Below are 15,915 nucleotides of genomic sequence, written 5' to 3'. Positions count from 1 at the left end.
GGAATATAGTGGTGGATAAGGTCCTCACTAAAAATATCATATGAGTGAAGGTGGTAGATAAGGTCTCCACTAATAATCCTAGGAATGTCTACCCATGAGGTAGTCTCGAAGGGAAGCTAATAGTGGACAAGGTCCTTACTAGAAAGATTTCACAAGAGCAACTGGTTGACAGAACCACCACTTATTAAAAGACCTTATCATGCTAAAAGTCTCAAAAGATGCATGTACATCAAAGACCATAGAATGCTAAAACCTCAAAGGACACATACATACTAAAAATCTTAGAAGATTAAAAACCTCAAATCTTAGAAGGTTAAAAACCTTATAATATACATTTTTTTTTTATTCTCTAAAAACTTCAAAAGGCTAAAAGTTGTATAAAGAATAAAATTCTATAAATTATTTGCTCTAACTAGAGGTAATATATCAAAGTATATCTTAAAAATATGTAAATAACTTGATTTCTCGTGGGGAAAATTTATAAATATTCTTAAAAGAGGATAAAATATGTATTACTTCAAACAAACATCAAGCTCATGAAAATATCTCAAAGCCATATACAATTTTGTTACATTTACATGATTATACATCAGATTAAAATATACATTCTTCATCATTTAAAACATTGAATTACAGGAAGTGTAGTAGTTTCATCAATGTCATCTCAATAGAGAAGCATGTATTAAATTATTTCGGAGCAATAATCAATACATCATAAAATTTCTTGCAAACCACCATCAGGCCAACAGGCCTCTACTCAGTCTACACTATTAGTGTACTCCTAAACTGTTATAGTCGACATAGAGTCTGACCCCCTCCATCAACTCATCCACTATTTCCCCTATCAGCAAGAATACCTACTTTCTCCAACAAAATGTAGCTCGACCATCGTTATCAGCTCACCACCCACTTGCCAACATCAGAACCATCTCCATTAGGTTTTCATCATTTGATCACCACCAAAGGCATACTGCTTGAATCCCTACATAGAAGAACAAACTTATGATCATCATATCTTTTCTCAGGCGTTACTACTATGAAATTTGCTCCATGAGGCTAGCAATGCCAATTCGTTTCCAAATTTTTGGAAGAAAACTTGGACCGACACCAGAAAATTAAGCTTTAATAGCCACCAACATTATCCAAGCTATCAATCCAAATAAATTTTGGATCAGGCATTTACTAAAGATTGACGATCTCACGACTCCTACAGGATAATCTTTGCCCCTTTTTCAAAGGAAGACCGAAGCCTACATTGGAGGACCGGACCTTCACCACTATTGACAGTCGTACAACTCCTATAGGATAGTCTTTGTCCCTTTTTCAGAGGAAGATTGGAGACTGCATTAGTGGATAGAGCCTTTATCGTTATTGACCATCTTGTGACTCCTACTGGATAATCTTCGCCCCTTTTTTGGAGGAAGATCAAAGCCTGCGTTGAAGGACCAAGTCTTTATCATTATTAATGGTCTTGTGTCTTTTACAGGATTATCCTTGCCCCTCTTTTAAAGAAAAATAAGAGTCTGTAGTAGTTTATGTACTGAGCCTTTTCCGATGTTGACAACCTCAAAATTTTTATCTGTTCATTTTTTTCCTAAATTTATGGGAGAAACTTTAGGCTGACTCAGAAAGATTTTACTTTTCCCCCACCCTAAGGGATATTTGTAGGCTTGAGAGAAGGAGAATTTCTAAAATTCATTCTAGAATTTTTTGAATTTTATTTGAAAATTTTTATTATTTTTTTTAGAATTTTAAAAGGCTAAAATAATTTATTTCTCTCGTGCAGGCACCTTGCCGAGGATGTTGGTGGCCTGTTGGCTAGCTTGGTAGTTCGGCCACCATACCTAGTCATGTCCCAATTTTACCCTGAATGATCCAATTTGGATGCTTTTAGGGTCCTTGGAACTATAATTTGACACTTTCGGAGCCAAATAAAGCAACTACTGTTAAATTAGAGAAATTTTAAGATTTTTGAAGCTCAAAATTTTATATTATTTGCTCTAATTAGCATGCCAACTTTAATAAATGTTAAAATTATGGAAAAAAATATCTTACTTTGTTTACGACCCAATGAGATGTCTACATTAAAGACCAGAAGGTGACCGTGCTTTGTAACTTATCTAGAAAAGTGTACTTTTTGGTCAGAAGTAGCTTGAAGGATCTTATACATATTTTGGGACTCAGCAAGCTTCGACATCCACATTCGAAAATAGGGTGATAATGGATGTGTCACAGAAACAACTTAATCTAGCATGAATCTCAATGAAAATCTAAATTAAAAACTTCTTAAATTAAATTTGTGATAATCCAAACTCTGGTTTTAGTAAACTTATAGTTAAATTGAACATCTCAAGGAGATGAACCTAACAACACCATAGTCTAATCCAAGTCCAAATGGGCCCAAATCAATCAAAGGACCAAAGCCTACTTGAAAGCTTTATTGTTGTAATCTAGGATTCCTATTCTGTGATTTTAAAGATGATAAATAATATTGAATGATAAATAATATTGATTGAATTATTACTTTCTTCCTTAAATGTTTTAGATGTTATTTTAATTTGTGAGCACTAACATTTCAGGTAGAATATACACTGCTCAAGACTACTAAAGACTCAAGACTGGGTAGAATAGGATGTAAAAGAGTATGTAATTTTTATTTGCTTTACTTTTGTGGTCTTACATGAAGAACAAGAATGAATAGGTTTGGGAATAGCTAAGTGACGATGCTGGTTTGAGATTGTGGTGATGACTTGTTGGTGTGGATGACCGAGACGATGATGCCATTGTAGATAGGATTTATTTGTGGCAGTAAGAGCTTGACAACGAACATTGTTATTTGAAGCTGCATGAAAATGGTAGAGACCATCTCTACAAGGGCCTGAAAGAATTATTGAATTTGTCTATGGATCTTTGATATGAAAATCGGATTTGTCAAATAAGACAGAAAGATTATTATCGGTAGTTAAAGAAGAAACTGAAATCAGATTGTGGGAAAGATGAGGAAGGTGAAATAGGCGAGGTAGAATGATCTTACGATTGGGAGTGGGAAGAGTCCCTGACCGGAGTGGGCAATGGAGAGGGTACTGCCATCACCAATCGACACGCTATCTTGTCTGTTATATTCAGTTGGTTGTATGAGGTTATCAAGATTGTTGGTGAGATGGGATGAAGCTCCTGAGTCCAGTATCCAATATGTTTGAGGTTGTATAGTGGCTGCAACAAGTGCTAAATTCGGAATTGGGTACTACTCATTGTATCTGTGCCAGAACATGTGGGCTAGGTGGCCTCTTTTGCCACAAATCTGGTAGAAAACTGGGCCTGAGGAAGGAGTAGTGGAGCTATTTGCTGTTTGTGAAGATTTGTAGGATTTTTAGGTAGACTGTCGTCCTCTGTTAGAGGAATTAGATCTGCCGCGCCCACGACCCCTGTTTCGATTGGAGTATAAGGCTGTAGCTATATTTGGTGTTGAGTGATCTTTGGCAAAATCATTGGCAAGATTTGTTTCTTCACTCAAGAGTAGTGAGTACAAATCTTCGAGGCTGATCGAAGATAGATTGGTGCGGATTGATGTCTTGAAGGCCTGGTACTGCGGTGGTAGGTTGTTGAGGGTGTATAGAAGGATATCTTCGCTGTCAATGGTACAACCGACTGCAGCGATGTTATCCACGAGAGTATTGGCATTCGTGAGATACTGAAGCATTGTAAGTTGACCCATGGAGATGTGATGTAGGTCATTATTGAGTTGTATTACTCTTGATCAGTTTGAAGCTTGAAGACGATGTTCAAGCGTGATCCAAATGTCAGTGCAGGTGTCCAGATGTAGAACATACGGTAGAATGCTCGTCGTGACAGTGGAGCAAAGGGAGGGCGCAAGATTCTGGTCGATAAGAATCCAACGAGTGTAGGCGGTCTTGAGCTAGGATTTTCCATTGGAGTCAATCTATAGGCGGGAGGGAACTGGAGAGGATTTATCAATAAATCCTTCATAGTTGTTTGTTTTGAACAACTTAAAGATTTGAGACCTTCACATTGAGTAGTTGTCATTGGGAAGCTATATGGGCACAATGGCTTTGATGTTGGATATAAGAAATTTTAGGGATGAGAGAATGACAATGTCTTCAGACAATAATAAAGGAAATAGCTCTTCATGACAAGAAATCAATTAGAATATTTTGATTAAGTTTTGTTAATCTTTTAGAAAACATAAATTTCCAGAAAATATGTCTTTGTTATATGGATAAAAAAGCATACAAAAAAAAATTTGTGCTCAGTCATAAGAGAAATTATTTCATGCGAAGTTCGGACGGGAAGAATCGTTCGAACTGTGAGTGTACACTCTGCGTACAAATAATATGGACTGTGAGTGTACACACTGCATACAAACAGTATGACACACTGTGTACAAACAGAGTGTACAAAAAGTTAATACAAACTGTATACAAATTTATACACAATATGTACACTTACATGTACAGACGGTTCTTTCTATCCAGACTACACACAGAAATACGTGAAAAGAGATGAGATCTGTGATGCAAGCAACGATCGACACGGGCGACACATCACTTAAGTGGTCAAAACACATCTGATCGCCAAACGGATTGTGTTATTCCAATCATTGGCGTTGAATTTACCAAAGGAGCCCTTCGCAGTTAAATCGAGCGAAAATAATCAAAATCGACGACCTACTAAACCCGATTACCTATCTGTTTCACACAAGCCACTCTCACATATGAACCACCTAAAAAACCTGATTTTCCCCCTGTTCCAAGAGAAGGAAATCCTGCTCGGCCTCCTCAACCCAAGCTTCTCTCACTGCCTCTTATTCCTTCCATTTAGCCAAACTCTAGCCCAACAGAAAGCCCACACCCCTACTGCCTAGCCATTCACTCTACACTCCTCCAACAACAACCCATTTTCCCCTTCCCTCTATTATTATTATCATTATTATTATTATTATTATTATTATAAAATAAAAAAGAGAACAAAAGAATTTTCAAAAAAAAGAGGAGAGAAAAAAAATAAAATTTATGTGATATTGTCAACATCATCGCCTCGACACTGACACCATCGTCGCTTTGCTCGCAAAGGTATAATGACTTCTAAAATCAAGAAAAACCTTTAAATTTTATTTTTTGGCACTTCACCTATACACACTTTTCTTAGCGTGGTGGGAGGGAGCTATGTGCAATGCTTGCGGCGAGACGGGCATGTCTTGTACACGCTTTTTCTAAGTACCCCTGTACGTGTTTCTATGTCTACAAAAAAATTTGCAAGCTTCAACGCAGGTACCTCAAAGATTCATACACGCTTTTCGTATAATGGTGGGATTGAAAACCATAGCTACGGTGTCACACGACACCAACCATACACGATTTTCATAGCGTAGTGGAAAGGCCTAGACTCTCAAACATTCCCCTAAATGGGGGACACGCCGAGAGGATACCAAAATATGGATTGAAAAAGAACATAACTTGAATAATCATAGGGAACTGAACTTGCAATTTAATAAATAAGGAATTGCACTCTAAACTAATAAATGCACAATCACATTAAAATACAAATGATAACTAACAAGCAGGGTCATTCAACTGAACATCAATGAGAAGATAAGTAGTGAGCAAACCCTTGATGCATGTGTTAATTAGCCCATAAATGATAAGATTAAAACAACATGTCATGTTCAATTAGTCAATTTACAGCAAGGACCAAGAACCTGTAGTGAGTACAAGCTCTCATGAGCATATGCAAGAGACATATAGTGAATAAAATAAGTTGCCTATATGCATGAGCATGAATTCATGACACACATAATGGTCTGTTTACAGGAAACAACAAGAAGCCTATGAGTGTTTATGGGTGACAACCAAAGACATACACGTGAGTATAACAACTTACCAACCAACATGCAATGAATACTATGACTTCCCTTCATTTAATGTCACCCAGCTTGTAAATAAGTGTGGCATCCCCTATGAATCTTGAAAGTCAATACAAAATGAGCGTAGTAAGTTGTCGATGGATGTACATAAGGAAATTAGCGATAAATGCAGCTCACCTTGTAGCCCACATCAACAAACAAATGAACACATTAACTTTCCTGCAAACAACAAAGCTTATTACAAGCATACACAATGCAATAGACGATGAATGCAAACATCTACTAGCAATAAGGAAAGATTTGATATATACATGATAGTATGCCTTTGGGTGATAATCAATGATAGACAATGATTATTACGACACCCTTGCAGTCAACAACAATTCAATGTTGGGAAAATACATTAATCCCTGGCAAGTAAAGGATGCCAATATGCAACATATGCAAATACTTATGAGCAACATTAGAAGATTTGCATTCAACATAGCTTGCTCACTGGTAACATTAGAAGGTTCGTAATACATGCAGTGGTCATGCCTACAAACAATGATAGTGAGTATATTGCAAGCATGATGGATCTTCTACAGACATAAGGAGATTACAACGAGTGTGACATAATGCCTTAAGGCAAAAGCAATGAGCTTGTGATAAATGCAAGCATCTACGAGCCATTGTAGAAAATTCATCATGTACACAACAATCTGCCTATGAGTTAAACTGGTGATGTTGGAATGTTCACTAATAACCTATAGGCAAATTCAACAAATCTTGCATGACATGATAACTCACCTGCAAGAAGTAAAAAAGCAAACCGTAGTGAAACTCTATGGCCCACCTACATACAATGCTAGAAAAATCTACGTTGAGCATAGTTCACCTATACAAAATAGCCTGTGATTTTTGAATGCCCACTGACAACTTGCAAGCAAGTTTAGCAAAGCTTATATGGCACGACAGCTAGCTTGCAAGAATAAACGAGTGACCCATAACGCAATGCTGCAACCCACCTACAAGTGATGTTGGAACATTCGCGTTAAGCACAATTCATCTAAATGCAATAGCTGGTGGCTCCTGAATGCCTAGCACTAGATCACAAACAGTGTCAACAAAGCTTGTATTGCACGACAACCTACTTGCATAAAGCAGCAAATGACCTATAACACAGTGCTACGATTCACTTGCAAGCATAAGCAAGGAATATATAGTAAAAACTATAGATCACTGGTGGAGGGCTCTTGATTCATCGCACATGTTTGTATATAGATGTACACTCATACAGTTTCCATACTAACAAAAATAATAGCTTGTATAAGATAAATGAGCTAAACACACTCCTGATGCATACTAAATAAAACCCAATGCACTTATAAACAAAGCCACTAAATCCACAACATTCATATAAGCAAATAGAAGACGTTTATAGGCCCCTTGAGGAAACTCGTGCATATTCTAAATGATGAACACTTGCATAATTGATCATATTTGAATATTGCAAAAACACCACCTAAAGCATTAAAATGCACACTAACAAATTCATAACATGCACACATTTATAATATGCATGGTGTATCATACAAATACATCACTCAATATACGCCACATTGTGGCGGCACATTACATTAATAGGCAATCACATAGTGTATATACATGTTGCAATATACAAAATACATTGCACAAGTACACCATACAACATGTAAAATGCACTGTGTAGTGATATCACCTACACCAACATGCAAATACTTCATGCACTACGTGAAAATATTGAATTGTCATGCAAATATATTATGCAAGCAAACAGGTGATGCATAGAAGTATTGTATGTATGTATCATACACTACTACATTAAGCCACTATGTAACATACTAAATATCAAGCAATACACAAATGAATATATCAGCATATGCATATACATGCAAATGCACAAGTATAAATGTGAGTATATTAACACGCAGATAAAAGCGTAAGCGTGTGTGCAAATATACAAATATGTCATATACACTCATTGCATTGCATATATATAACCTCTATACAAATATATTATGTAAAATACATGCAAAAGTATATACTCGCATGTGCCCCGATGAGCATGACGTATACACACATGTGATGTCTGAGCATGCTGTGCAAGTCAATAAATGAACTTAAGTTCAAGCTTGATCCCCTGTCGGCAAATAGGCAGAGTCGGCATGGCCTGAATCATCGAGCAAATACAAAGCCGTAAGGTTGACCAAGGTATTTGTTTTGTAAGATTATATTAGGTCATCAAAATCTATTATAATAAAGATTCATTAACTAAAGCATGAAGCATACATAGAACCTGATCCTCTCTCGACAAATATATATAGTTGACACGGCTTGTATTGTCGAACAAATATACGATCATAGTGTCGACAATAGTATTTATTTTACATTCATATTAAATCATCAAGGTCTGTTATAAGAAAGAATCATCACAAAAAACGTAAAATTTATGCTAATCCAATTCTCTGTCGACAAGTAGATAGAGTCAACAAGGTTCTTCCAATAAAGTGAAATTACCTATAAACCCCAATGATTGTCGTTTTGATAGAAAATCTCAATTGGAGGGAAACCCAAACTTTTAAAATGCCGAAAAATAGTCATTCTCAAATTATTTTTTGCCAATAAGGACGTGACATGTGTCCTCTAACTAGTGGTTTCGCTAACAAATGGCGCCACAGGTAAACAATTATAACAATGACCATCTGATCAGGTGGTTTTGTCACTAAATGATACCACTTGATTATGATCATAGTCAGAGCATTTATGCTTCCCAAAGACTCTAAATTATTGAGTAAAAAATAATTTTATTTTATTTATTAAATTTAAATATTAAAAAATAATAATAATAATCACCTAAATTTTATTTAAATGTTAAACATTTCATATTTTTTTAAAAATTTTATCTAAGTTTTAAAAATCCCGCTTAAGTTTTAAAAATCCCGGCTAATTTTTAAAATTTTTAAAAATCTCACCTAAATTTAAAAATTTCTGCCCATGCATGACTTGAGAGCCGGCTCGAGCTCGAGTTCGTTTACAGTGAGACGAGCTCGAGTTCGAGTTGCTTTCCATCTAACGAGCCAAGTTTGATAAGGGCCTAAACTCGACTCAACTCGACTCGTTTATACCTCTACCCAGAACGATGGAATCATGGAATCTTGATCGGGTTCATCATTATCCCCCCAGCATCCGCTTTTAAGTATGCGGTGATAAGATTTCAATTTTCAATATTTAATTCTACTAATACTATACTTTGGATACTATGTATCTATTTGACAACTAGCCTTATTAAAAAAATTCTCTCATTATTAGGAGGGGCAATTAACTATAGGAGCTTGCGTCTATAGGAAACCTAAACTTAGATTATAAAATCATTGGAAAATGAGGGCAAAACCTTTGGATAATGTCTTACCTATAAAGCTAATCTGTCTTCTAAAAACTTACCTCGAAACTTAAACTCCTTAAAACTCTCCTTGCCGACACGACACAAGAAAAAGAAAATGGCCACGGAGATGGAGCCCATATAACCAGGCTTAATTTTGACTCATTAACAACAACAATCTCCAAGCTGGAGTCAATTCCCCCATGAAGCCCACTTTTGTTCAACAATAAAAATAGTCTGATGAAATATAATTTTCATTGATTCGGTTTATACGCTCCATAAAGTCTATCCTGTACAACAAAAAAATGTACGACCTCCAATTCTGCACCATAGAACTTGCAGATTTCGTGTCAAATACAAAGTCTAATCTACTCATGCACCTTATTTCTTCTCTTCAATCGCACGCTTCATGCAAATAACTTGTTTATAATGCCACTGAAACTTTCTATTTTAATTTTCCTCTGCAATATAGCTTAGCTACCAAAACAAATAAGAACTTTCACAACAAAATATACTAACTTCCACAATTTTGCATTTCTAAATTCCACATATGTATATGTATATAGAATTACATATAGTACAATCAATTCTAGAATATCAAATGCATGCAACATATGGTGATTACAAGGCCTCTGCAATGCAATTCAGGTATTGTAAAGCATGCCAATTTCCATGATCTGCTGTAGCGGAATTGCCAAAGCAGGCAATGCAGATCTACAATTGCCATGCATAAACTCATAAAAGCCGAGTAAAATCCTATCAGACAAGCTGGTCTGAATACCTACATGAAACCTAGTCTTTCCACGAACATGAACAAGTCCAACCACTTTTGCATTTGCCAACTGAGAAATCTCCTCTTCAGGAGAATTGGAATACCGTCCATCGAAACTATTTCTGATAAGCTCTTCCAAACTATTTATAACGGAGGAGATATAATCATCTCCCTCCACAATGAAGGAATCAGCATATCCATATTGAATTATGCAACCATATAAGCCTTCAATTCCATAATTCCGTATGGTGATTCTCTCTTGAGGATTCACTTTTGGCACCAATAAATACCTGAAAGTGACAATAATAGTCACCTTATGCAAAGATCTAGTGTTTCTCACATAGTGCCCTAGTAATGGGGTAAGCCCATCCTGGATATTACTATAGAAGAAGCACAGCCCTGGGACTCTTTGGACCTCCAAGGATGATAAGAGGTCATTGAAGCTATCTATTGATATTTTGTTTCTCAACTCATATTCTATCTTTTTCTGCCTACCATAGTACCACACAAACATCATAAATGCGAGGATGATGGATACAAGAAATGGAAACCAACCTCCTTCTGGAATCTTTGTAAAAACTGCACTTACATAGACACTTTCCATTATGAAAAAGGGAATAAAGTATAGCATGACTAGAAAGATTGGGGCTCTCCAGATGATGATCATAACTAAAGTCAATAGAAGTGTGGTGATGAGCATGACAACAATAACCACAACGCCTGCGAAGAAACATTCGGATTAACAAGCTATACGAACTTTAATCGTGATAGTATAATGAATAAATTAGAGTTGATATCATACCGAATGCATTCCCGATATCTTTCCCATCACCGAAACCGAGTATAACCAATATACAGAGGACCATGAGGATGTAGTTGGTTTCAGGAGAGTAAACCTCACCCTCTTTGTGTTTGGATGTGTGAACCACCTTGACACGAGGAAAGTAATCCAGACCTACTGATTGCTTAATAACAGAAAAGGTGGCAGATATTAAAGATTGGCTTGCGACAATTGCAGCTAGTGTTGCAATTACAAACACAGGCCAATAGACTGGTTGAGGCACAAATTTGTAAAACCCATCGGCGTGATCATCGAGATGCTTGATTAGATAGGCCGTTTGCCCGGCATATGTGAGAACCAATGAAGGATATATAGTGAAAAGGAAAGCCATCTACATGAAGAAGATGAACCATGAGTTGAAGCTTCAAGAGCAAAAAATAGTGTCAAGAATCAGCTCAACTATAGTCTGTGACCTTCAAAGGAAGATAAAAAAAGAAAAGAAAAGAAATGAAGGTAGTACAACAAACAAACAAACCTGAATTGACCTTTTGTTGAAATGTCCTAGATCAGCAAACATTGCTTCTGCGCCTGGATACAGGGAAAAGAAGAAAAAGTGTGTAGCAATGCAAAATCTAGAAAGTTTGTTTTGCAAGTTTGTAAAAAGAACGCAATTTCCAGCAATAACTACCTGTAATGCATAAAACAGTTCCTCCAAGCCATTCCCAACCTTTTCTTCTATTTCTTAGAAAAAAGTAGACTATATAATGAGGTGACAAAGCTTTGAATATGCTTGGATAATGTCGCAAAAAGCTATATATACCAATAATTGGTGTAGTCAAAGTCCAGGTGGCCATTATCGGGGAAAAGAGAAAACTCACTTTTGAAGTACCATGCTTTTGTAAAAGGAAAAGCGCTAGCAATACAATGACAGAAAGAGCTTCCACAACAGCTACAACAATTAAAAATTATAAATTTAGAAAGGAGGGCTGAGAGGGAAAATTTGGAAGAGACCATCTGTAAATTGCTTACATGCGCTTACCGAAGGAAACGGTCCTCTAACTCCATCAATTGCTGATAAAACTGAACAAAACCAATTTAATACAGATCATTAGACATCCTAAATAATTCTAATACTAAAAGTAATATGGCAACTAGTACCTGAAATAGCAGGTGTAAGTATGCCATCAGCAATAAGCATGCACATCCCCAGCATTGCTATGAAAAGCAATATCCTTTTTGCGGTAATACTTTCCTCAAAAAACTTCCCTAAATTACTTGTCCTAGAGTTCATGGAATGACTAGAATGTGAAATATATGTGCTTGAGCTGACACTTCTTGATGGATGACTGCCAATATTGATATGCCGACATAGCAGTGAATACAGCGCAAAAGTGCCACCTGATATTAGAAATTCAAAAATCTAAACGAAGTTCACCAAAATTGGGATATTGTTCAGATATGAAACATTAACTATAAATGCCTCGGTAAATGAAAACGCTTTTAAGATAAAATCTTCTTTTTACCACTTTTCTTTAGGAAACTAATCTTAGTATTTCAGAAGAAGAATAACGTGTGTAGTACATCTTTTTGTTGATTCTATTAGAGTCAAAACTAAATTCAAACACGTCACTATCAAATAAGATAGGTGGGACATCATTAATTCTTGTATTATACTTTTGTTCCTTAGTTATATATTATTGTTGAAGTAAAAACATCATAAAATAAAAAATAATAGGGCTTGAGGCTAGATTTGATTAGAATGTACGCGTATTTTGTTCAATTTTAAAACATGACTTTGGTTCTCTTTTCTTTAAATTTCATTTGGGTCTTTTTTAGCCTGTTAGTACTAATTATGAGAACACACGTACTTAAGTTTATCTTCTTCGTCTATCCCTCCGAGATTGTTTATATTGAAAAACACAAAAGGCCTTACGATTTGCCTAGTTCAAATTGTAAGAGCACCAAAAAGGCCTTTGAGTTATAAGCAGATGACAGTCTCATTATTGAATGGATCCATTTGTGTTAAGATGATAGCTTTGTGTGATTTGATGGAATTGAAGGAAATGAAAATACATTTTACTTCAAAAATTCGCATAACTTCATTACTTTCATTGAAAATTTGAAACAATCCTAATGAAAAATAAGAAAAGTTATATATATTAGAACATGATTATGACTCATATATCAAAAAAATTATAGCTTTAACTATAAATGCCAAAAGCATAACAAAATGTTTGCAAGATTTTTTTATTTTTCCCTTTACTTCAGGAAACCAATCCTAAAATTCCACAAGAAGAATAAGATAGTTGTCACACCTTTTTGTTGATTCTATTGGAGTTGAAATCAGATAATGACAACACATATCAAATAAGATAGGTGGGATGCCATTTGTTCTCGCAACGCTTTTGCTCCCTATTTATTCCACATTATTAAAGTCAAAACCTCATAAAATAAACAACATTTGGGCTTGGGACTCAATCTGATTAGAATGCATGCTTATTTTGTGCATATTTAAAACTTAGTTGCCTTTTCTTTAAACTACATTCAGCACAATTTTAGCATCTTAGTAATAATTATGAGGGCACACATACTTATGTTCATCCTCTCCTGTTCCTCAAGGATTATTTGTAGTAATAGACACAAAAGATTGTATGATTTGACTATTTTTGCATTTAAGAGCAGCGCTAGGCCTGTGAGTGCGGTTAAATTGAAAAAACCAAAGATTTAAGAATATAAAATGGAATGTAAATGTATTTTACTTCAGAACTTCGCATACCTTGGGTGCTTAGTTTCAAAATAACTAAGAGGTAATTGGATTTATCTAAGAAATGTGATCAAAAGAATTTTTTTCATTGAAAATTTATACCAATTCTAGTGAAAAATAAGAAGAAAGAATTATTAAATCAAGATTTTAATTCCCGCGTCTCCTCCGCACTATAAATAAAAACTCAATTTCTCATCCACTAAGCAGGAAAAAAAAAAACACGTTTCACTCAATTACTGCTTGACCAAATCAGTAGGTGGAAACAAATTTCATTTTAATTCTTTACCATTTCCATTTAATTTCCTCTCTTTCAATTTCTTCTAACCAAACAGAGCTTATATAAAAGGATCAGAAAAAAAAAAAAAGGTTACCTTCACCATTATCATCAGCTTTAAGAGCAATGAGGACGTACTTGACCACCCCAATTAGAGTTAGAGTCCAGAACATGATGCTATAAATACCCAAATAATCATCTTCTGTTGGGGAATCCAAGTTCATGGAAGGATAAACATAGAGAGGAGATGTGACTAGACCACCAAACACTACTCCCAGTGTCCTATAAGCTAGAATAAAATCTCTCCAACGCCTGCATTCCTGTTCAGAAAGTATACTTATAAGCAGAAATCATAAATCAACTGATCAAGAACAAAGTCCAATTAAGCACATATAATGAAAAAATGATCAAAGATATTGAAACAAGAATTAACCCCATAAGAAAATAAAAATAAAACAAATGTAGGTCAAACCAAACCCTTCATAAAATGAACAAAAATTCTACAAGCATAGAAAATGACAGACTCTTTTTATGACACTTGTTGGAGCAACACACCAAAATGGATTGAGATGTCAGCCAGAAAGTTAAAGTTCAGAAAACAAAAAAGCACCCTATCTGTTAAAACCAGTGGCTCGATTGAATACCTCCACTCCACAAGAAGCACCAGATGCAAGGTGATCACCCATATAAAGCAGCAAAAGTAGAGTACAAATCATAAATTTTCCAATTGAAAAAAAAAACCCTCGAAAACCTAGATGAATTGCCCTTGCCTTGATGAAAACCATTCAAAATGACTAATTTTCAAATAAATTTTAGAAAAATATAAATACCAAATCGATCAAATTGAAAGCCAAACATTTCGAAGCTGACGTTGAGTTCCCCGATGAGACCACATCGATTATACTCTGCCTACTCACCGTAGTTCTTCCGGGCGACAAGAGTTGCAGCATTGGCGTACCGGCTTCCACAACCATGGCAACCGGAAAAAAAAAGGTCAACACACGGAGAAAGAGAAGCTCGAGGGCTAATTAACTCTCGGAGATTTGTCCAGCTTGTTAGGGGTTTTGAAGCACGTTGAAATCAGGAAAGAGAAGGATCACAAATTCTCCATCGTTCCCATGGGGATTTACTCGGTGCACATGTCATGCAATTCCGGCTGTCGTTTTTCATGGGGGCTAACATTAAATTTATGTGGACCAACAAATGAATAAGGCCCCTCGAAATAAATTGATCTACCAAATTATATTTGACTTTAAGGAAAATTATTAAAAATAATTAAAATGGTGCAGGTATGAACTAAGATTAAAGAAGCGGCGGCACATGTGCTCCGCATATTATATAGCCTTTTTTCAAGCCATATGTAACTCAACGGAAAAATTATTCTCCGGAATTCTTCTAGGTTAAAAATTAGGTTATTTTTGTTTGCTTTAAAATTTTTGAGTTATTTTTATTCATTTTAGTCTCATTTTAATTGTGCTTTAAATGTACTTTTATTGTGCATTTGCTTTCATGGTATCAGTTAGTATAACTAATTTAGTTTTCAAAAGTAGGTTGCATAGCTTTAAAATATATAACTACATTTTTAAATGGCGCTTTAATTGTGCTTTTGTTGTGTTTTCACTATAATTAATCTCATTTTAAATGTGCTTTCATTGTACTTTTACTGTGTTTTAGATGTGCTTTTATTACACTTTAGTTACGTTTTCATTACACTTTAGTTGCATTTTCACTGCGCTGTGAAAGCATAGTGAAAGCGCATCAAAGCACATTGAAAGCTCAACAAAAGTATAGTAAAAGCACAATTAACAATAGTTAAAGCTTACTGAATTACATTATCAAAAAAAATTTCCTTACATAGTGTAAAAATGTTACTGGCATGAAGTCAAGTAGCAAAAATTAATTTTATTACAATGAATTTAATAAAAACAAGCACAATTTGAAAATTTCCCTTACAACCAAAATTTGTTCTGGGGTGCTGCCCCCGTAAACTCTGGCAAGGACACTGCCCCTTCACCCCGCAACCTAATGGGCAAGTCGAACCTT

General features: G+C 35.4%; 1 protein-coding gene across 1 annotated transcript; it reads right to left on the bottom strand.

The window, feature by feature from the left end:
* Positions 1-9,791: 9,791 nt before the first annotated feature.
* On the bottom strand, positions 9,792-15,058 carry LOC110100048 (probable potassium transporter 17). The gene is made up of 8 exons (XM_020827434.2): positions 14,790-15,058; positions 13,970-14,192; positions 11,993-12,232; positions 11,864-11,914; positions 11,523-11,783; positions 11,370-11,422; positions 10,856-11,225; positions 9,792-10,773 (listed from the first exon to the last, which is right to left on the bottom strand). Exons 1-8 carry the CDS (start codon positions 14,844-14,846, stop codon positions 9,926-9,928), a joined length of 2,103 nt encoding a protein of 700 aa, XP_020683093.1. The 5' UTR covers positions 14,847-15,058; the 3' UTR covers positions 9,792-9,925.
* Positions 15,059-15,915: the final 857 nt, after the last annotated feature.

The sequence above is a fragment of the Dendrobium catenatum genome, unplaced genomic scaffold (assembly GCF_001605985.2).
Source record: "Dendrobium catenatum unplaced genomic scaffold, ASM160598v2 fragScaff_scaffold_993, whole genome shotgun sequence".
Classification (NCBI taxonomy): domain Eukaryota; kingdom Viridiplantae; phylum Streptophyta; class Magnoliopsida; order Asparagales; family Orchidaceae; genus Dendrobium; species Dendrobium catenatum.
This window is presented reverse-complemented; position numbering and strand designations above follow the sequence as displayed.

Coding starts and splice junctions, on each gene's coding strand:
- LOC110100048 (XM_020827434.2), bottom strand. CDS start 14,846: ATGGTTGTGGAAGCCGGTACGCCAATGCTGCAACTCTTGTCGCCCGGA. Junction 11,784..11,863: donor GTTTCCTTCGGTAAGCGCAT/GTAAGCAATTTA, acceptor TAATTGTTGTAG/CTGTTGTGGAAGCTCTTTCT. Junction 10,774..10,855: donor AGATATCGGGAATGCATTCG/GTATGATATCAA, acceptor GTTTCTTCGCAG/GCGTTGTGGTTATTGTTGTC.